Source organism: Phalacrocorax carbo, chromosome 10 (assembly GCF_963921805.1).
Source record: "Phalacrocorax carbo chromosome 10, bPhaCar2.1, whole genome shotgun sequence".
NCBI lineage: Eukaryota > Metazoa > Chordata > Aves > Suliformes > Phalacrocoracidae > Phalacrocorax > Phalacrocorax carbo.
The window spans coordinates 3891536-3912079 of NC_087522.1; the positions used below are offsets into that span (position 1 = coordinate 3891536).

The window sequence follows — 20544 nt, forward strand, 5'->3', positions numbered from 1 at the left end:
GTTTTTAACAAAACCACCCGATCCCACTCAGGACAGGGGAAGGCAACAAGAGCAGAGACAGCCTGGGCCCCCAGCCCCACGCTGTGCCACCTCTTGCACCCTTGGCTTTTCCACCCTGACCACCCTTCGTGCCCATAGAGATGGTGGGACAGCCTGCAGGAAACTGGGGATGCCAGTCCAGCTCTTGGGTTGGGCTTGCACAGATGAAAGACCTAAACCTTCAAATCAAGGAATGGATGGCTGTAGTCACCACTCCTCACCCATTTCCATCCCTGTCCTTCCCAACCTGGCATCAACCACAGCTCCGTGGACGCAAGGCGATGCATACATCGCTCCTGCAGCTGGGAGTGGGTGGAAAGCGTCCCCCATCCAAGTGGGCAGATAAAGGAAATGGCTGCAGCGCGCGGGCCGTGCCCACAGCCCCGGCAGGAACAGTCCCCAGCCCCTTTTGCTCCAGGGAGGACAATGCCATGGCCTTCCAGGGACTCACTGGGGAGACCAAACATAAACTGGGCCCTGATGCGAGGGCTGGAGGAGGAAGCGGTGCTCAGGGCTTGGCAGCCCTGAAGCCGGGCTGAGCGCAGCATGGCCCTGTGCCCTCCAACTCCCCCAGGCAGAGATGCGGAGAGACTAGAAATGGCATTTTCCCCCTCGTTTTGCCCCAGCGCAAGGGCAATGTCACCTGTGAGGGCAGACAGCCCCATCTTCCTGCCAGGGCAGGATTGGGCCCCACACTGTGATTTTCCAGTCCGTGATGCAAATTTTTTCCTTCCTGAATGCCAGCCTGTAATGCCTCGATACAGTCCCCACACAGCAGGGACAAGGGCTGCCTCCCCCTCCTTGCTGGGATGCTCCAGGAACCAAACCCGCAGAGAACTTTTCCCTCTACGCTGGTTTTCTGCCAGCTCAGCTGCCCAAATCAAGTCACCCCAGCGTCACACCAGTGCTCACACCCGGGTCCCTCACCTTCCTTGCTGTCCAGCACAGGATCCTTCAGGGAGCTGGCAGCCCCGGCCTGGCCTTGCACAGAGCTCTGCGCCGGGCTGATGCCGCTGCCCCCGTCCACTTGGTCTTTCCCCCTCATTTCTTCCTGCCAAAGCGTGGACTTGGTGGCAGGGACCTTCTCCGCACTGGGGATGTTGCTGCTGGTCACGGCCATCTTAGCAGGACCCGGCTCCTAAGGAGAACAGGGGAGACAGCGTGGTTAAGGGGGTTTGTCCCAGCTCCGCACCCAGGGTCCCCATCGGGCTATCCCAGGAGGTCCCACATGGCTTGGGTGCTGCCCACTACGTGTGCCACAATGGGACGGGATGCGCTACCGCAACGTTCCCAAGAGGACAAGCTCACAGGTGGAAACCCTGCCCCAGGGCAGTGCAGTGGCAGGGATGGGTCAGGACTTCCTCGGACAAAGGGACCACGGCCGCTCTTGCCGCAAAAGAGGAAACATCCCTCACCGTCCCTCCCTGGGGAGGGCTCCTGAAGCTGGCTGCACCTCCCCATGCATCCAGCTAGGAAAAGATGCAAAGGCGAGCTGACAAATGAACGAGACCTTCAGCTGGGTGCTGTGGCAGTGGAGGGACTCGCTGGCTTTGTTTTCAGATAGGAATTGCCCCTCCTGGTGTGGTGCGCAGGATGCTGCGGCCACCGCTATGTAACTCCTTGGGAAAAGCTCATCTCGTGCTGGTGTAGCCCAGTCCCGAGCGGAGTGAAGCCCCAGCCCTTCCCCGGCATTCGGGGTCCCGTGCAGCTCCGCTTACGCTCCAGCACAGCAGCTCTTCCCAAAAGCCATGTGGTGCACGCGTGGGGCTATGCACCCCAACTCAGGTGCAGCGCTGCAGACCCGGCAGAGAAACAGGTCTGTGAGGTCCTGGCTCACGGGGAACCTGGAAATGCTCCCCTCACCTCTGCCAAAACCCAGTTTGGGGTGACAGTGCATCCTCTGTAAGTGATGTAAACAACCACAGCATCCCCCATTTCCCTCTGCACGTCCCCGGTCCCTCTGCGGGCTGGCTCGCGGGCAGCCGCCGCCTTTCACAAATGCAGACCGACATCAGGCTTCTCTCCTGGGGCCCGTTTGCCAGGACTGAATTTTCTCAGTGTTATAACTAATGTCAATTAAAAAAAAAAAGAAATCAAGCTAAAGGACACAGGATGGAGGAGAAAATTAATTCCCTGCCACCAGAAGCTGTGTTGTTTGTTTGTCACAGCTGGTTTGCTACAGGCCACCAATAAAAAAGAATAAAACCCACCCGGCGCTTACTCTTCCCGGGTGCTCTGGTTACCTAACAGGCTGTTTCTTTAAAAAGAAATACAACATCAGATTGAGCGTTATGCTATTTTTATGCTATTTTAAAACGATACTCATCACCTTAAACGCTTTGCTAGCTAATGAGGGGCTCTGGAGTCCATCAGATGAGGATGCCATTTTAGTGGCCGCAGCCCGGGCAGCCCAGGTTCGGCGCCCAGCCCAGAAGAGGCAGCAGCTTTCACAACTCGTTTAGGGTTTGGCTTTGTTTGCTAGCAGATGTTTTGCTGTTGTCATATTAAGCTTCTGCATTAGCAGATTATTTTCCTTAAAGCCACCAATAAATCAATGACAATTAACTCCCCCTCCAAAGCCTCCGGACTGTGGGAAGTTTTCTGGCTGCTTGTTCCCTTTCCATGGAGCAGGGGGAATCCAGGAACGCCTGAGCCAGCAGCCACGGGCTGGGGACACAGGCTGCGAAGAGCATCTCTCGTCCCCCCTCCCATGTCAGCCACCGGTGGGTTTTAGCCCTGCACCTCCAAACCAGCATTCGCAGGCCTGTGCCGGAACCGCTGGGGGATCTCCCAGGGAGCGGGTCCTGGCTCCGTGCACAGCCACAACAAGCAGCAAATGACCTCAGTTTTTTAAAAAATCCCCTTGGAAATTTCACTCTAAAGGAATGCAGTCTTGGAGGTAAACGATCCAGAGTTCACGACCATCCTGCTCGAGGGGATGCTCCTTGAGCAGGGGGTCGGACCAGACGATCTCCAAAGGCCCTTCCAACCTCAGCCACTCTCAGTCATTGATCTGAAAGCGCAAAGCTAATCGCCAGCTCAGGATATATATTTTTATATATTCCTTACACACACCCCCATATAATTATTTGTAGATAAGTATTTAATTAGACAGAGATATGAGGGCCAAAAAGCAGTCTATATGCAAGCAGAGAAATTAACTCTCTGCTGCTCAACGTATGAATAGCTCCAAAACGGAGTGTGCACCAAATCGGCAGAACCAGCCTCCAGTTGCCTTAAGTATGTCTGGGCACGCTCTGCTTACCTGAGCTTGCCACAGCCCTGTGCAAACCTGTCCTGCAACAGAGGGCAGTGCCTCAAATCCCAGATTTCAGCCCCAAATCCTGTCTTGATTTCCCAGGGACAGCAAGCAGGTGAAGGCAGCAAGCCCAGTCTCTCCCGCTGCCTGCACTTCTCTGCTGAAGCATGGCTAAAGCTGCAAGAGAAACCCGCCCTTTTTTCCCCTAAGATCACAACTTGCTTGCAAAGCCAAGGTGAAAATACCTCTAGGATTGCACCTAACAATTCCTGCCCAAAAATCTGCAGCTGGAGTGATATTCCCAGTTTCACCTGCGTTGCTCCCACCCTGGTGATTTTGCAGGGGGAAGATGCAAAACGATGGGGGGAGCTGAAAATGGCCCTGATGCCCAACAAGCACCTGGCTGCAGCCAAGCTCCGCTGTAGCACAGAAGGAAAAACTATGTGGGGGTGAAGAAAAGCAGAACTATCTATTGTTTTAACTTTTTTTTTTTAATCACAAAGGTGTCCGTCCCTCCCTGAGTGGCTCTCACACATGATCCACTGCCGGATTAGCAGGCGTCCGTCTTTAGAAAGAAATCAGGCTTTCTTGGCCAGCACACAGAGAGCGAGCTGAACAGCCGCCAACTTCAGGAGAAGCCATTTCAGAGAAGGGGGTTTGGTGCTGATTTTCTCCCCAGCATCCTCTCTCCTTCCCCGGACTAGCCACCTGCATCAGCACGATTCGGGAGACAGAGGAAAGACACTTCTGCCTTTGCAAGTTGCTCGTGAGTTCCCGACACAGCGCAGCATCCATCCGGCAGCAGGTCCCACATGGAGGTTGGTTTTACAAAAGTGAATTTGAGTCTTTCAGTGGTGCCACAGCACCAGGAGCAGTGGGATCGAGAGGGTGGAAGGAGGGTAGCAAGCGGAATGGGGCTTGGGGCGCACCTCCCCACTCCTTCCTGTGCAAGCTAAAGGTCCACCCCAAGACAAGGGGGGTAAAAGTGCCACCAAGCTCCATGCTCACCCCATCCCCAGGCACCTGGGGAGCCTGTCCGCCTGCGGGGAGCCAGCATCCTTCCCACAACCGCTTCCCTTATTTGGTGCTCAGGAGCTTGGATCCTGTACGGTTTCCAAGAAGTTGCCATGGTGATGAAATGTAACCCAGAATGATGTTTTCTGGCTCTGCGCCCCTTCTCTTCTCCGCCCCGTCCCCATCTTGAACCCAGCCTGGGTTTCGTGTTGTGCCAGGGACTGGGTGAGCATCCCTGCCCTGCTGCATCAGCTCACTGGGGTGCTCCGAATGTGGCAGCCCCCTCCCTGGGGCTTGAGGACCTGCAACTCAAAACACGTCAGCTCTTGGCTGTGGAGGGAGGAGGCATCTTCCCTGGAGCATCACCGGAGCCAGCACTTGAGGGGCTGTGACAACCCCAGCCCTTGGCAGGGGGTGGATCAAACTTCCAGCTTGGTATACAAAAAAGGATCATCTTCCCTCAATTTTTTTCCCCATTGCCCAGAACCTCTATCCAGTGGAGCAGTGGAAACTCGATTCAAACAAACACCGTACAAAACCCACCCATGGCCCAGTTTGCACCAGGACCAGCCTCAGGACTTCATCAAAGGAAACCTGAAAACCGGGGCTCAGGGGAGCCCCGATGCTATTTTCAGTCCCCCAGTGCCGCAGCCCGGCTCGGCTGGAGGAGCCCTCCTAGCCCGTCCCCTGCAGCGGTGGGACGCGCGCCCAGAGGTCAGGCAGCCTCAGGAACGCGGCTGTTCTCAGCCCCGGCAAGGGACGAGGGTGGCCTCGGGGTCACGTTCCCCATCTGTGGGATTCTCCCCCACTCCGGCCACGTGGGAGCCCCGCAGGAACGAGTGAGTCACGGCTGGCCCCGCTTTTTACCATTTATAGTCAAAGTGAGCACGAAGCCACCGCCAGGTCCCTGGAGAGCCCAACTCCGGCCCCCGGAGCTCCCAGCCTGGCCCTGGCCTTTAGTATTTTCCTTTCATTCCCATTATCTCTGGGGTCATCTCAAAGTGGGTAACCGGAGCCCGATGGAATTTCATCCTGTTTCTGCTGAAAAGTCTTGTGAATGGCCAGCACCTCTCCCCGGACCCCCATGGGGACCACACGGCTTTGCAGCCGCTCCTGGGACAGCGTGTGCAGGGCTGGTGCCACAAGACAGCGGCTGGGGGGTGAAACGTGGCCCCAAAGCAGCCAGGAAAGCAGCAGCAGTAGCGTGTGACCCTGGGAAGTGACGACCGGGAATTAATTCACGTTGTCCTGCTGCCCTGGCTCTCACCCTTGGAGCAGGCAGCATCAGAGGGCTGGCAGCCCGCTGGTCTGGCTGGTTTTGGGGGGATCCTTCCTGCGAGCAGAGCAATGCTGTGGCCCTGAGAGGGAGGCAAGGGACCGGGTGACAGTGTGTGTACCCCTAGGGTTACCTGGGGAGTTGGGGGCTCTACCTTCCTCTTCTTCTTCTGATTCTGCTTGTTTGTCCTCGGATAGACTATCAGCATCTCCAGCCACCTGCAGGCAGAGAAAGCAAAAAGTGAGGTGTGTGCCAAAGGACAGCGTGCAGGGACGGGAGCGGGGTGTGACGCTTGCACTCCATCTTGGGGTGTAACGCATCTTCCCACAGGCTGCCGACCCCAAAGCTGCTCTGACCACCCTGCCCGGGGAGATGCTGCCCCATCCAGCCCCTGGGGCAGGCTGCCCGCAAGCTCCAGAGATGGAGCACCCACATTTCACTCTTAACCCCATCATACTGGAGTCTGTAACTTGGCCATAAGCACAGCCCCAACCTGGAGCTGGCACAAGGAGGAGCTTGGCTTCTCCGCTCTGGTCAACGTGGTAAATAGTACTCAGAAATCATCCCAAGAAGCTCCTGGGAGAAAAATGAGGCAGGACAGGAGGGGAGGAGGGATGACCCCAGGGTGCTTTGGCTCAAACCGCACTCACTGCAAGAGTGAGGCCACGGCCAAGGCTGCCAGGGGACAGGGATTCAAGGATCCTGAAAGACAGCCGAGAGGGACAGAGCCTCCGGCAGGACCTTCCCCCTTCATCGATGCCAATGCCCTCACACTGCACATAAAAGCGCTTTTGTCCAAGAAAGAGCAGCATGAACTTGGCATTGAGAAGTCCATCCCCTGCACAATTCACTTGTTTGGGGACCCTCCTGTGCCCTCCCACCATAACCTGACGACCTGCCCCTGCATCTCTGCGAACTCCACAGGGATCTGTGGACCGCCAGGAAACTTTCCTGCTTCAGATGTCCCTGCTTCCCTCTCCTGTTCCCCCCACTTCGCACACTGCTGCTGTAAAGCGTTTTGAGATGGCCACATCAAGTGGGTTTTGGTTAAGCAATAAATGCCAGAAGCACGCAACAAACGTAAAACAAATTCTCCCCCAGCTGGGGAAATCTTCCTGTCGTGCTGCAACTGCAAATGAAATCCGCCTGGCTCGGACCCAGAGCGGGGCTGTTTTGGGATGATTAATGCTTGCAGTCAGGAGCAAACGCACTGCTTCAAAATCCAGTGCCGGGCCAATGAACAATAAATCAGCCCCACCTTGCTCTGCAATGCCTCTCCCTCCTGTGTGGTGGGCAGGACCGGCAACAAAAGGCTGAGCTGCGAACCGGAGTGTGGGGAGAGCTTGAAAAGAGCAGGGCATGGGGGTTGGCCGTGTTTTGGGGCATAGCCATTGCTCCTGCCTTGGCTGGAGGAGAGGAGCCGGCTCCCCTGTGCCACGATTCCCCTGTACCTTTGCACCCCGGCTCCACAACCACTGTGACCCCACCACTGCAAATGGGGCCAGGGGGTGGCCGTGCCACCGGAGGACAGGTTTGCTGGCCCGAGGGGTGCACAGAAGGGGAATCACCCACGCTCACGTGCCTCAGTAGGGCAGGGAAAGTTTCAAGGTGTGAAAACATGTATCTGATCAAAATCCCAAGCTCTTGGTAGGTAAATGCCTATTTCAACCAGTACTTACCAAAAAGGGGGGGAGTCACAACCAAAGAAAATGCTTGGAAATGGAAATCATCTCAATAGAAAGCCCTGATTCTGCTGCTGCCAGGGCTTGGGCAAGCAGGAGATGCCATGCCTTGGGAAGAGTGGGACAGAGCGAGCGCTTCATCCCTTCAACTTTCTGATCTAGTTTCAAATGTCAACAAATTTTGCGAGGGAGGCCCCGAGCTCCGGACAACCCTCATGGGAAATGCTCGCAGGTGAGCAGCAGCGCCCTCGCAGTCCATCACTGCATGCCGGCAGCTCGGCTCTCCTGCAGCTCTGCACCCTCACCAGCGCCGGCTTCAACCCAAGCCGGCATGCGAACAATGGACAAGGAGGTTTCTAGGTCACCATCTAACACCTGGAGTCGGGAAATCTACCGAGATTTCCTCATTTTAGTGGCCTAATCTTCAGCGTTGCTGAGCGACTGCATCCCAGCAGCAGATGCCCCTATGAGCGATGCTCCACTGGGATGAAGGGGGTGCCGGAGGAAGTGAGCGGGGTGAGGTGGGTGCTGTGAAGGTGAGTCCGAATGGGGACAGGGTAACTGCAGAGCAGGCAGCCCCAGGAGGCCACGTCTGCCCAGGGACGAACGAGGACCAGAGGCCGTATGGCACTCGGGGCGGACACGCCAGCCCTGGGACTATGGGACCTGCCACTGGTGTGGTGACAGGACCTGTGCCAGCGGGCTGAGTGCCTGATCGGATGCTGTCCTAAAAGCACTGTGGTGTCACCCCAGCACCCACTGGCTCCAGCCCCATCCTGTTGTTCACTCTGCGGCCAAGCTTCTTCCCCCACCCAGTAAACAGCTGCTTTCTACTGGGACTGAAGCTGCCGCAGCCAGCCCAGGAGCATCTCAGCAGCAGATGCACCCTCTGAACACCCCACAAACGCTCCAGTGTAGCTCAGCTCACTCGCAGGGGTACACGCCACTGGGAGTGTTGCTCTGCAGTGGGCAGCAGGGTATCACCCAACAGCAGACAACAAAACCGACCTGAAAATGGTGGCCTTCATAAGTAACGAGTGACTCAGGAGCATCTCAGCTCCAGGGCCTGGCCAAGGCTCCCGGCAGAGGCTGAGCTTCCTTAAGCACTGGGTCTGAAAGATATCCAGCATGTTGGGAAGCCTCAGGCTCCAGCCTAGCACAGCTGAGCATGCACACTAGGCATGGAGGAAGGACTTAAATCATCTGCCGCTGCATAGGTCTCTGCTGAAATCAGCACTCATGCTCACACCATAGACCTGGGGGCTCAGGGGATGCTCAGACCCCCACTCAGCTGCAGAGCACCAGGTGATGGCAGGGGAAAGAAACCCTGCCTTTTTGCCAAAAAGGCGAAGACGACCAGAGCTGATGGCAAGACAGCAGCTACACCCAGCCCCCAGGACTGTCCCTGCAGCAGGCTGTGATCATCACTCAGAGGTCAGCCTGGGTACGCACTGCCACAGCACCCAGCCTACCTACTCCTACCCACCCTCCTCTTCCTCCAGGCTGAGGGAAGAGCCCCGTGGCAGCTCAGCCCTGGACTTGCACTCACCCACTGATGATCTCCTTGTTCTCAGCCCGGATGAAGTGCTCCTTCTCTGGCGTCAGGATGCACAAGGAGAATTTCTGCCCTGTCCGGCTCTCCCCATCCACCACATCTGTGCACTGGTTCATGTTGATGGTGCCCTGTGGGAGGGTTGTCGGCTGCGAGGGGAGGAGGAAAGGAGTAACATTTAAGGAGAGAAGAGCAGATGAGTGCAGAGTTGATCCCCAAAACATCTCCTGGTGGACACCAGGATCCTACAAACCATGCCCACGAGTACCCAGCCCCTTCCATGCGCCATGCCAGCACACAGCAAAGCCCTGTGCCACACATCTGGGGACACAGACCAGCAGGCATGACTCCTGCCGGCACAGCCCAGCCCAGCCCAGCCTACTGCTGCCAGCGAGACGCTTCTCCTATGCCAAACGCCCAGGGAAGGATGGTTGCCCCGCTGCAGCACGGGGACACCGAGGCAAGGCACCGAGTGGCCAGCTTTGAGTTTGCAGCTGCAAAGCATCTGGGGTGGTGGGGTGGCACCTGGGGACAGGGGGTGGCAAAGCAGAAAGGCCCCAGTGCCCTCAGTGCAGGGTGTCTCAGGCGCTGTAGACAGACAGACAGACATGCATGCTAGGTTTTTCCCATTAAAGTTAACAAAACATGGAGTTTGCCAGGGAGGGACCGCAGCATGGAAGGCACCTTTTTTGTCTGATGGGCTTTGCCACCACACTGTCACCTCCTGGCTGCCTTGCTCCAAGCAGACCCAGTGGAGTGGGACAGGCGGTGGCCACCCTGGCCCGAAGGGACGCAGAGGGATGCAGAGGGGTGTCAGCACTGACGAGAGCTGACAGGTCCATCTGGAGCAGCGCCAGTTTATCTGATTACAGCATGGCCACCAGCTCCCAGTGCATGGTGCCCGCAGCCCTCCCTCGCCGAACAGCAATGCCATGTCTCCCCCATCCCCAGCCTGCCTGTGCCTCACCAGGCTCGGTAACACCGGGATCCCCCCTGCATCCTGACATGAACCTGGGACATAAATGACCAGGCAGAGGGACCCCTCTGAGCTGCCAAAGGCACTGAAGGAGCATCCAAAGCAGTCCACGACCACCTCCTCACCCCGCCAAAGCCTCATTGCACGCTCCAGATGGCTGGACCAACGGGGAGACAGATTTTTGGCAGTTGCTGTTAAAGGTTTTTACTATGGAAACAAGCTCCCTGACCAGTAAAACCCCTCCAAAAGCAGCCTGTGTCAGGCAAAGAAGGGTTGACTGGGGAGAGCTTGATGGCCTCAGCCTACAATCCCAGGAAATTCAGATCAGCCCCGCAAGGCTTCCGGTTTACCCATCTGCGGGCTGTGGGAAATAGCCCCCTTCCCCAGTGAAAGGGCCTTCCCTGCAACTGCGTCCCTGGGTGGGAGCATCCTACGACAGCCAGGGTGGCACGGAGCCATCACGGGTGCTGCAGCACTGATGCCCAGCATGAGCGCACGAACAGGACCACTCGCACATCAGGGACACAAAAACCTCCTTTTCCTTCATGGAAACCGGCGTCAGCATCCACAGACTCCACAGGATGGAGGGAGGGAGGAAAAACAAAGCCCAGACACCCAGCACGGCGCATGCACAGCCACCCGCCCTCCACCGGCACGGGCAGTCAGCTCCTAAGAGGATTTTTTGTCTTAGACAACAAAAATAAAACCCCGCTTTCCGGGAGCTATAAAAACCCAACGGAAGAACTTTCTCCTGCTCCAAGTGGAGTCTTAGAAACGTTTTTGTCTCCCTGGCCTTCGGCACAGCCAAGGCTTCCAGGACTATAAGGTCTGAGTCCAACCTCCTTCCTCACTCAGAGCATTTTTGCACTAGGGAACATAACCAGAACAGGGGATAAGGGCGGCTCCAGGAGGGAGCCCCCGTCCCTCACGGGGACCCTGGGCCACTTGGTCCCTCTTGCCACAGACAGCCATCGACTCCCTGGGAGGCCCTGCAGGGATTTGGCAGGGAGCTGGCACAGGAGAAGAGGATGAGATGGCTCCCTGCAAAACCCGCCTGCTCTCCTCCCTCTTTAACCCCACGGCAGCGTGCAGGGCGGCTTCCCCCACTGCTCACACCCAGCCCTGACCCAAGCGCGCCCAGAGCGGAGGAGCCGGTTTGGGGCCCCCACGCCGCCAGGCCAGCCCTGTGAAGTGGTTTTGATGCACAACTCTCCTTGTGAAGGTGAACACTGGCATCTCGCAGAGCTCGATGTGTGGGTCCCCATCCACCACTGCACCTCCGAGCCGGGATGCCAGGAGAGGTGCTGCGAGCAAAGCTGGGACTGCCCGCCTTGCACCTGCACCAGGACCAGGGACAAACCCTCCACGCCACAGCAGCCCCCCTGCACCCCCACACCTCTCGGCAGCAGATGAAACCTGACAGACCAGCAGCCTCGCTTGCTTGGGATGTAAATTCCTTTACACCATTTATTTCCTTCCTTGGAGGCAGCTCAGGCACTTTGAAGCAAAGCGAAATGCAAATGCTACCAGGTGGAAACACGCGTGCACACACACAAACGCCACCGAGGAAAAGGACGGAGCTCGGGCAGCACTGCACCCCAGGAGCACCTCGAAACCGGCCGGGGACCCCCAGCGGAGGAGCTGGCAATGGCGCACGGCTGCTCTCCCCGAGGAACCAGGAGAACAGGGACAGCCCCTCGGTGCCGAAGCTGCGGGGCGGTGTTGTGGGAGCAGGGGAGAGGGGAGAGGCTCTGCAGCAGGGGATGAGGACACACGGACCCCTTCCCTGCCTCTGAGCACCTGTTTCTGCACTGGGGATTTCTCAGGGCTGGGGATCCCCACGGAAGGATGAGCAGGGCTGGACCCTGGGCTGGTCCCAGGTCAGGTGAGGACTGCGTGGCTCTGGCAATTGGAAGGGAATAAATAAATGCAAAAGCAGGGAGGTGTTATACAGCGGAGACGCTGAAACAATAACAAGGCTGGGACTTTGTGAGCCTTTGAAGAGCAGATGCTTTGATACAAGATCGAGCCTAGCACTGGGCCCCGGGGCCAAGGGGAGGCTTCACATCCAGGTGAGGGCAGAGTGGATGCTCAGGCTCAGCTCTGCCTCCAGCTGCTGGCTTCTGCTGGTCCCCACCTCGGGACAGCCCCGTCCCCAGGCGCTGGCCCTGCCTTTGCCATATCCCATGCTGCTGTCAATGGGTGGAGCACACAGCTACCCCGCGACTGGATCTGACGCCTGGGTATGTCTTTTAACTGGAGGGAGGAGTAGAAGCACAGCAGGGTGCACCAGCAGAGGACACCATTATGGGCACCATCACCACCAGCAGCTCTCCCCAGTGCCACTGGCCGCCTCCAGCCCCGCAAGCAGAGCAGCCCCCCACTGCTCACCGCGTGCCGGCATGGGGAAGGCAGCACCCGCACCATATGAGCAGCTACAGCTCTCCACGCTGCCAGTATCAGCAGAGGAACCGGAGCCAAGAAACAATCACGTTGCTGTTTCTCTCTGGTATGACAGATCCTTATTTACACACACACGTGCTCACAGCGTCCCTCTCCACACTACACAAAGCCTATAGTACGCTCTCCTCCTCCTCCTCCTCCTCCTCCTCCTCCTCTCCCTTCCTGGGTGCCCAGGACACAGGTCACGCTGTGCTCTCCATATCCACAACGCCAGCAGCCTCCGGACAAGATGCAGGGAACTTTAGATGGATGCTCGTAGGATGCAGAGCCCAGCAGCTGCAGTATCCCCCACCTTGGCAGTGGAAAGGAGGGAAAGAAAGAATGGGAACCTCTTACAGGCGGAAGGAAGCAATCCCAAGCGGGGCATTACTGGGGACACCCAGGCACTGTGGCAGGAGGATGCACAGTGCTGGACGCTCTGTGGGTGATGAACGCCCAGGCGCAGGGGCTGATACTGTAAGTCAATGGGGTTTATCTGCAAGAGTCCTTCATTTCCATATATTTTTGCGGGACTGAGGTAGAAATACGGGATTATTTAGATTCAAAAATTTCCGAATTTTCTCCAAGCACCTTCCCCATCATTTCTAATGTGTGTGCATGGTAGGAGCTCGACCCAAAATACAACGAGGCTTCGCTCAGCAGCTGTACACAAGGTGTTTTCTGAGCAGGTAACCCCATGGTCAAGCTCCCGAGGAGTGGCTCTGCCACGGCCTTGGTGGGACACGGCCAATGCCCACGCTGTTCTCCAGGGCTATTACACAACGTGGGTTGATGAAATCTGGAACACAACCTTTAAAGAACAGCGATGGGGCAGGGGGAGGAGGAAACCAAACAAAAGGGACATTTTACTTTCTGCCAAGAACCAGGAGGGGAAGAAAAAAAAAAACCAACAAAAACACAACCATTTGTCTATCTCGCATGGCAGGCTGGTTGCCTTGGCACCGGGGCCCGGCCGTCCCGGTGGGGAGATCACAGCTCTGCTGCAACGCTGCTCAGGGAGGGCTCGGGCTCTGGCTGGCTCTGCCCTGGCTCCCAGCACCACCCCAGAGCAGCAGCGAGCCTGCGGTGCCTGCAGAAGAGACATCCACACTGCCTTCATAAATGCTTCTTGACAAATGTTAATTCTCTGAGCTAAAATATTCATGAGGGTGGCTGCGGACGAGCACGCTGCTCATCTGCAGCACTCCTGAGTGCTCTGCAAAGGCAGCTGCCGTGTTTGCTAAAAGCTTCACTCATCCCTGGTGCCCGATCTCAGCTGATCACGGTGCTTGAGACAGGATGCAAGCAGGATCTTGGCTGGGCTGTGCAATGGGAGGGAATAAGACTCAATTGCCCCGTCACCATGGGCGCATCAGAGCAACATGGAGACAACCATGCCTTAGGCGAGGGCAGCAGCGCAGCCTGGACAGGCAGCTCCCAGCACCCCTGCGGCACAGGGAGCCCGCACCAGCACCACCTCCACCATTCCCACCTAAAGGCCATCAGCAAGAAAGCACCAACTCCTTGAGAAGTCACAGGAAACTCCCTTTTGCAGCGTGCAAGGCTATGCACGGCCTCCCTAAACCCCAGCAGGGGATGCACCATGCACGCAGCAGAGCTGGCTCCGCCGGCAGGCTCGGTCGGGTGCTGCTGCTGGGGCGCTCAGCCTGCCAGTGCTGGTGGGGCGGCCACCATGTGCCCCGAGCTGCCCAGGCACTGGGCGAGCGGGACCGGCACAGCAGCAGGGCTTTAATGAGCATTTTAGGCTTCCTGCCACTAGGCACAAGGCTATCGATACAGCTGCAACGCGACCAGTGCTCTGCAGCGGGCAGATTTTATTACATTTATAGATCGTCTAACAGGCTGAGCATCCTGGATTTATTAAATGAGACAAAGGCTCTTGAGAACAACCTCTGCGGTCTATGCAAAAGGATGGACTGGAGCAGTCACCCATCAAAGGGGAGCAGAAGGTTGTGCTCCTCCATCCCTCACCTCCCTGCAAGCAGGAATGCTCCCCCATCCCTGCTGTCCCCACAGCAGCTCTCTGCTTTCCCTGTGCCACCCCAGCAGGAGGCAGGTATCTTTTCTTGACCACCTGAGCTCACCTTTCCCATCTGCAGCCTTCCTGTATCAGCAGCTAATGCTCAGCAAAGTCTCTGAGAAACCTCTGGCTTGCTACAGGCCATGCACCAGGCAATAGAAAAGCAGGTTTTTACCACGGGCAAGGGAATGCCACGGAGGTATCAAGCGACACGTGTCCCTCTGCATCACACCTTGTGCCCCTGTGCAAGGAACAGGAGAAGATGCCCCCAAATCTCACTGCTGCCTGGACTCTCCAACCAGCCAGAAGCCATCGCCCCCTTTCACAGAGGGAGGCACAAGCAGTGCTCTGCAGATGTGGCCTTGGCATGTGCCGGCATGGCTCCGCACCGGCAGCAAACCTGGCTCGCGGTGCTGCCAGCAGCCGCCCTGCGCCGGCACGAGGAGGGGACAGGACACCTGCCCCGGTGTGCAGCCAGCGATGCAGAAACACCCTCCCGGCTGGAGAAACGCCGTAGCCCTTCCCCCAGCCCCATCACACATTTCCCCACCGTTGGCCCCTGCCTGTGCATCATGGGCGCACCGACAGCCGGAGGAGCCCCCCACCACCCCAGGTCACCCACCCCAAGGGACCATCTCAGGGAGGTGGGCTTGAAGGATGGGTTAGCAAGCCCCATGCACGCCGGTCCCTGCACGCCAGGCCCCTGCAGAGCCCTCCCGAGCCTCTACCAGGAGATAGAACAACAGCAGCTCCACTTTCGCCAGGGGGAAGGAATTTTCTTCCCTGGGAGCAGTTTGGGGAGGGGGTGAAGCACAGGGGCTGGGCAGGAGAGTTCAGCCAGGGGCCGCTTTTAAGCCTAGTCGGTGTTTACATCCACAGACAGCGAGTCTAAACACTGAGCGAGGCCTCGAGCTGCCTGCGAAGTGGCCGCGAGCACCCTCAGGCTCCTCTCCCACCCAGCGCCACCTCAGCGAGGCGCCCATCCCGGGGGGTGCCTAGGCAGCAGGTTTGGGGCCACGCATCCCCTCCGCAGCCCCGTCCCCACGGGAGCCCATCCGGGGAGCGTGCGCTGGAGCGGAGCGAGCCCGGCCGGGGCTGTGCGGGAGGCTGGAGCTGGCTTGTCTTGGCCTTATATGGCGATTTTCGCACCGCTCTTGCAGCTCCCAGCTGCTCCCCACCCCAAAGCGGGGTCGGGAGCTGGCAGCCAGCGCCTAGCCTGCCTCCTTCCTGTTAACCTCTTTCCTGCTGAATGGCCTCCGAGGGGTCCGTGCACGACGGGGATGGTCGTATCCTGTCCTGACACAACCACCCGCGCTGGGCAGCGAGGGTCAACAGAGCCAGTGGTGGTCACCAAGTGGGTGTAACCTCCCTCGGTGCTGCGAGCTGACCCTCTGGGTCCTCGGCAGGATCCCCAAATCCAGGGAACCCTTTTGGGGGGCTTGCACCCGCATGCTCGACATCCAACGCTGCTGGAGGGGAAGAGGGACAGAAGATGCAGAGAACACCGGCACCGTGACAGAAGGAGAGCAAGGTCCCACCAGGGTCGGGGTTGAGGAGCCTCTCCAAGCCACCATCCCGGCTCTTTGGGAACCAAAGCAAAAGCTCAGCATTGCACAAAGAGCTTGGAACAGCCACTTAGCCCATATCCCAGCTCTTTGGGGGCCAAAGCAAAAGCCCAGTATTGCACAGGCACTTGCCAGCCCCGTCATGCTGAAGGCACCATCTTGCAGCCCTGCAAACCCCTGAGTTATTCTTCCCTCTTGCTCTCTGGGATTTAAATGCATTTAAAAGCAAAATGTCCTCCTCCCCTCCGAGGAAGGGGGTAGGAGGAATACATAATAATGGATCTGACCCCATCTGCTTGCAGCTGTCAGCATGGCATCTTCCCCGCTCCCCGACGCACAGGCACAACAGCTACCCAGCCAAAGGGGAAGCAAATATCTGCAGCGTTCAAGCCAGTTGTCATGGTAATCAGCCCAATGGCAAAAGCCTGGCGAGACCATGCACTGGGACAGTACACACGGCAAGGGACCGGAGCTTGGTGCAGGGACCATGGCAGGCGAGTTGCCTGGAGAGAGAAACACAGTCGCTTGGGGGTGGGAAGGAAAGGAGGGCTTCATTCGCATCTTAATATTTGAATTTTAAACGCACTGTTCCAAATTGGCCTTGTCAACTTTATTCTCCACCCCCTCAGTGTAGGAAACAAGTCCCAGGTGGTCCCTGCACTGCGCGCTGCCAGGCACACATGTGCAGGAGCTCACCACCACCTCTGTGCATGCTGGCCCACACGTCCCTCCCCAGGACCAAAAGGCTTCACCAAAACATCAGAAACCACATCCCCATAGCAGGACTCGTATGGTCACCCGCGTACAGACATGGTCATAGACACGGCGATGCCAATTTTGAAGACAGCTCAGGAGGTGGAAAGCTTGGATCGAGGCAGGATGGCCTCCGCCCATGTCGGCCAGCCACCCAAGGCCTGTTCAGCCACAGCTGGACCTGGATTTCTGCTTCATGGGGGTGAGGGAAACAACACAAGCATCCACCTGGGCATCAGCTGTGCTGGAGACCCAAGGCCAAACCAGGGCAGGGTTTGCCCAACGGCCCAGGCTGGCTCCGCTAACCAGTCACACCAGGGCTGAGGCTGCTGCACTGATTTCTCCAGATTCCTTTCACTTTTGAGCCTAGAGCTGGGTAGAAAAAATGGCGAGAGGGGCAATGCCCTTGCTCAGGATCCTTACAGCAGCCACAAAAAGGTGCAAAAGACATTTAAGTCAAAAGGGCTTCACATCTTGGGAAAAACCTTAGGAAATGAACCCAGGACAGTGTGGGAAAATAACTGCAGCTGATGGGGGCTTTGTTATTTACAGCACCATGTGCTGCTGGAATGACTCCCAAGGTCTGACCTAGGGGCAACTCCCACCATGGCCAAGGGCCACCTGAGGGGCCACCACCCTGGCAGCATGGACTGTGCTGCAGAGGGCACAGAAACTGGGCACTGGCTGAGACGTACAAACAAGGCCATCCCACTGCATGTGGCACCCAAAATCAGACTGTGTGGAGCAACTCAGGAAGATTCAGACCAGAAAACTGAGAGGAGAGAAAGGGCTATGTAGGGGAGCTGCGGCTTCTATCTTCTCTGAACCATCAAGGATGGACATGACTAAGGTAAGAGCCATGCAAGGAAAGCAGCAAATTAAATCAATCAAAGCCCTGAACCTCCCTAAGTGAATCCATCTCCCCTCCAGCCTAGAGGGGAAGGAGGGACGGGTCTTCTGGTCTCCAGCCATCCCACAACCTCTCCTGCAAACGCACCCAAGCAGAGGAATCAGAGCAAACACACGGCAATAGACTGAGCCGTCAGCACCGTCACAGCAGGGCAAAGTCACCTCCAACAGTCAACGTCTTGAGTTCTGGATAACTTAAGGCCCTGCGTTACGCCAGCTCAGGAAGCACAATGAACTGCACACAGAGCAAGGTGAAAAATGGCAAGTGCTTCCCACAACAAGAGTAAATAAAATGGCAAGACATTTCCTGATGTCTCAGTCGAAGAAAGAGAAAAAACTTCCAGTTCCATATGAATGAAAAATTTTCATATTTTCACTAAAACACAAAAATAAAAGAAAGCACCACCTCGCAACAGAAATCAGCAGAAGCCTCCCAGCAAAGCTCTCTGAACACTCTCACAAGCCATAGGGTTAGACCCACTCCATCCAACCAGCTGACCCAACGCATTACTGCAGGGCCACAGCTGCTGTTTCTCCATGGTTTGGATCCCTTTTGGCCTCAGCTGTACTGAAAACTTGCTCGGCAGATTTTGCTTTACAGCAGGTAAAGGCAATTTATTTGTGGTCAACACTCTTCCCACCTCCCCACGCATGCACAGGTCACCCCGCGCCCATCTGCCCTCCCTTCTGCAGGGAAACAGCGGGCCCTGGTCCTGCTGCTACAAAGCAGACGCTGGTTATGTCCCCTTCTCCACATCTCCTGTGGGAGCCATAGACTATGGTGCTGCTGCTGTGCTAGGGTTTCCTCCAAGCCCTCACGTTCACCCCTGAGAACTGTCAATACAGCATCTTGCACCAACACTCAACGACTGCAAAGGAGGTGAGGACAACCCCAGGGACGGGCAGCACCAGATCCACCGGAGGCTCAGGCAACTCCCATGCGAGCAGATGCTTCAGTGGAAGTTCTTGAATCCGGACAAATTAGTCTGGAAATCTCATTACTCCCCATAACTGCTCTTATGAGCTTTGCAGAGCTTCCTGCCGGGCTGGGAATACCATGCAGCCAGGCTCCCAAGGTGCTCGGGGGGTCTGCATCTGGAGGCATAAGGGCCAGCCCAAGCAGAAGAGGTTGGGTTGGCCAACAAGCAGCAGCCACATCCTGCACCCCACACCTCACCCGTATAGAAAACCCCATGCCTGCTCTGCTCTGTGTTGCTCCCAACAGCTTCCAGACAATCTCGGACTCTGCAGACCTTCCCAAAAGCCGAGACAGTGGCCAGAAGGTGTTTTCCAACCTTTGACCGTTGGCCATCCCACCAAATGGCACAAAATGGGAGGCTTTTGGAAAGGCAGTTTCAAGGAGAAAAGCTCCCAACAGGCACACACAGCTGTTGCAGGGCAAGGAGACCACCCAGCAGCAGCTCGAGCTGGGCTTTGCTGCCACATGCAAGGTGCCGTGGAGGCACCGATGCAGACAGCAAGTGGCACCTAGGGGGAAAAGCACTTTGAGTGCCTGCCACGGCCAGGGGCAAAGGCTGGGAATAACACACCAGGCTGCCGGAGCCATCCCCGCGTCCTGGGGGAGCAGCATTTTCTCCCTAAACCTGCTGCTCCCATCTGGCTCCTGCACTTGCAGAGGAGTCCATGGAGAGGAGCGAGTTCATGGCTGTGAGCGGCTCCTGGGAGCGCTCCCCTCTCCCGAAGGTCCTTCGGGAGCAGCCGTTCAGCCCCAGCAGAGAGGCCAATGCGGGGCTGGTGCACCCAAGGGGGATGACCTCAAGTTGGTTTCCCCACCCCCACCGTGTCTGGGACAACAGACTTCACCCCCCATCATCAGCCTGTGCATGGCATTAACTGCCCATGCAAGCCAAACATCCCCTTCCTCCACACATCTGCTCCGTCCATAATCCTCGCTGTCCCTCCCCGAATGGGAAAGCAGCCAGAAAAGTGAACCAAAACCCTAATTATATCCCAGTGGCTCCCCAGCGCCCCGGTGATCTGCTGTGACTTTATTGATGCGGTTGCAGCAGGGCTGATGAAATGGGGAGGAAAGGGCCAGGGCTGGGCACGCTCCAAAAACCCACCCTTTCTCCCCAGCCGCAGCATCACAGCGGGTGGAAATCCCGTGCAAGTTCAGGGTGCTGCTGGACATGTCCTGCCCCCTCCGCCTCCTCTCCTCAGGGACCCTGTCACCCACGGCAAAGGAAACACTACAAGCAACACCGTATGGGGACCGAGAGGAAAGCGGTGACAACTGTGGGCTGCAGCAAGAGAGCAGCCCACGGCCTTGCTGCGGGTCCCCAGGGCACTGTTTGGCCAGAAAATCACGGAGAGCCACAGCTCTGGCACCTGGAGCCACAGCACCCATGGCACGTGACGTGCAGGAGTGGGGACCCCTGGATCACATCCTCGCAGCCCCACAGCGAGGGGAGACGTGGCGTGCCCCTGGGGTGCATGCCAGGAAAACATGGGGAAAAAACACCTCCCTCGTAGGTGGGAGCCTTCCCCAGCTCTCCCTGGCCCCCAGAGCAGTCCAAGCCCCAACGCAGCACCTCTGCCCCAGGGACTTGCTCTACCTTAAAAGCAGAAGAGGTCACAGAGGAGCGGTGCTGCCCGCGGCAGGTGCCAAGGTGCAAGCTGTGTTAATATGCACAGGCGAACCAGCACCTGGATCCTGCGGGAAAGAGGTGAAGGGTAACGTTACGTTGCTGCACATGTGATTTACCTACAGTAATTTTAACTTTCAGCAAGTCTGACTGTTTTACCTTGTTGCCTGCTTGCAGTCAGACTTCAGTGGCTGCAGGGAAGTCTCTTCTGCAGCCTTGAAGCAACAGGGCAAAATAAAAAAGTCTTATGAAATACCTATTAGCAAACGCACATTCACACACTGTTACCTGGTCCTGCATGAGGGACAAGCAGTATTTTGCCGGCATTTTTTTTTCTACCTCATACATCTCGCAGCCCATGGTAACTCTATGAACAAGACCAATAATAAAACTTGCCTGGGAATTCTCATTTTTCACCAGAAATGCCTCA

General features: G+C 57.1%; 1 protein-coding gene across 3 annotated transcripts in view; it reads right to left on the bottom strand.

The window, feature by feature from the left end:
• The window catches only part of MPRIP (myosin phosphatase Rho interacting protein), an 87683-nt gene that overhangs the window by 42289 nt on the left and 24850 nt on the right, over positions 1 to 20544 (bottom strand). For all 3 annotated transcript variants that reach the window (XM_064461497.1, XM_064461495.1, XM_064461496.1), the window contains exons 4-6: positions 8820 to 8971; positions 5722 to 5806; positions 967 to 1177 (exon numbers count right to left, since the gene is read on the bottom strand). In XM_064461497.1, coding sequence (XP_064317567.1) covers positions 967 to 1177; positions 5722 to 5806; positions 8820 to 8971 — 448 coding nt within the window. The remainder of the gene's footprint in view (positions 1 to 966; positions 1178 to 5721; positions 5807 to 8819; positions 8972 to 20544) is intronic.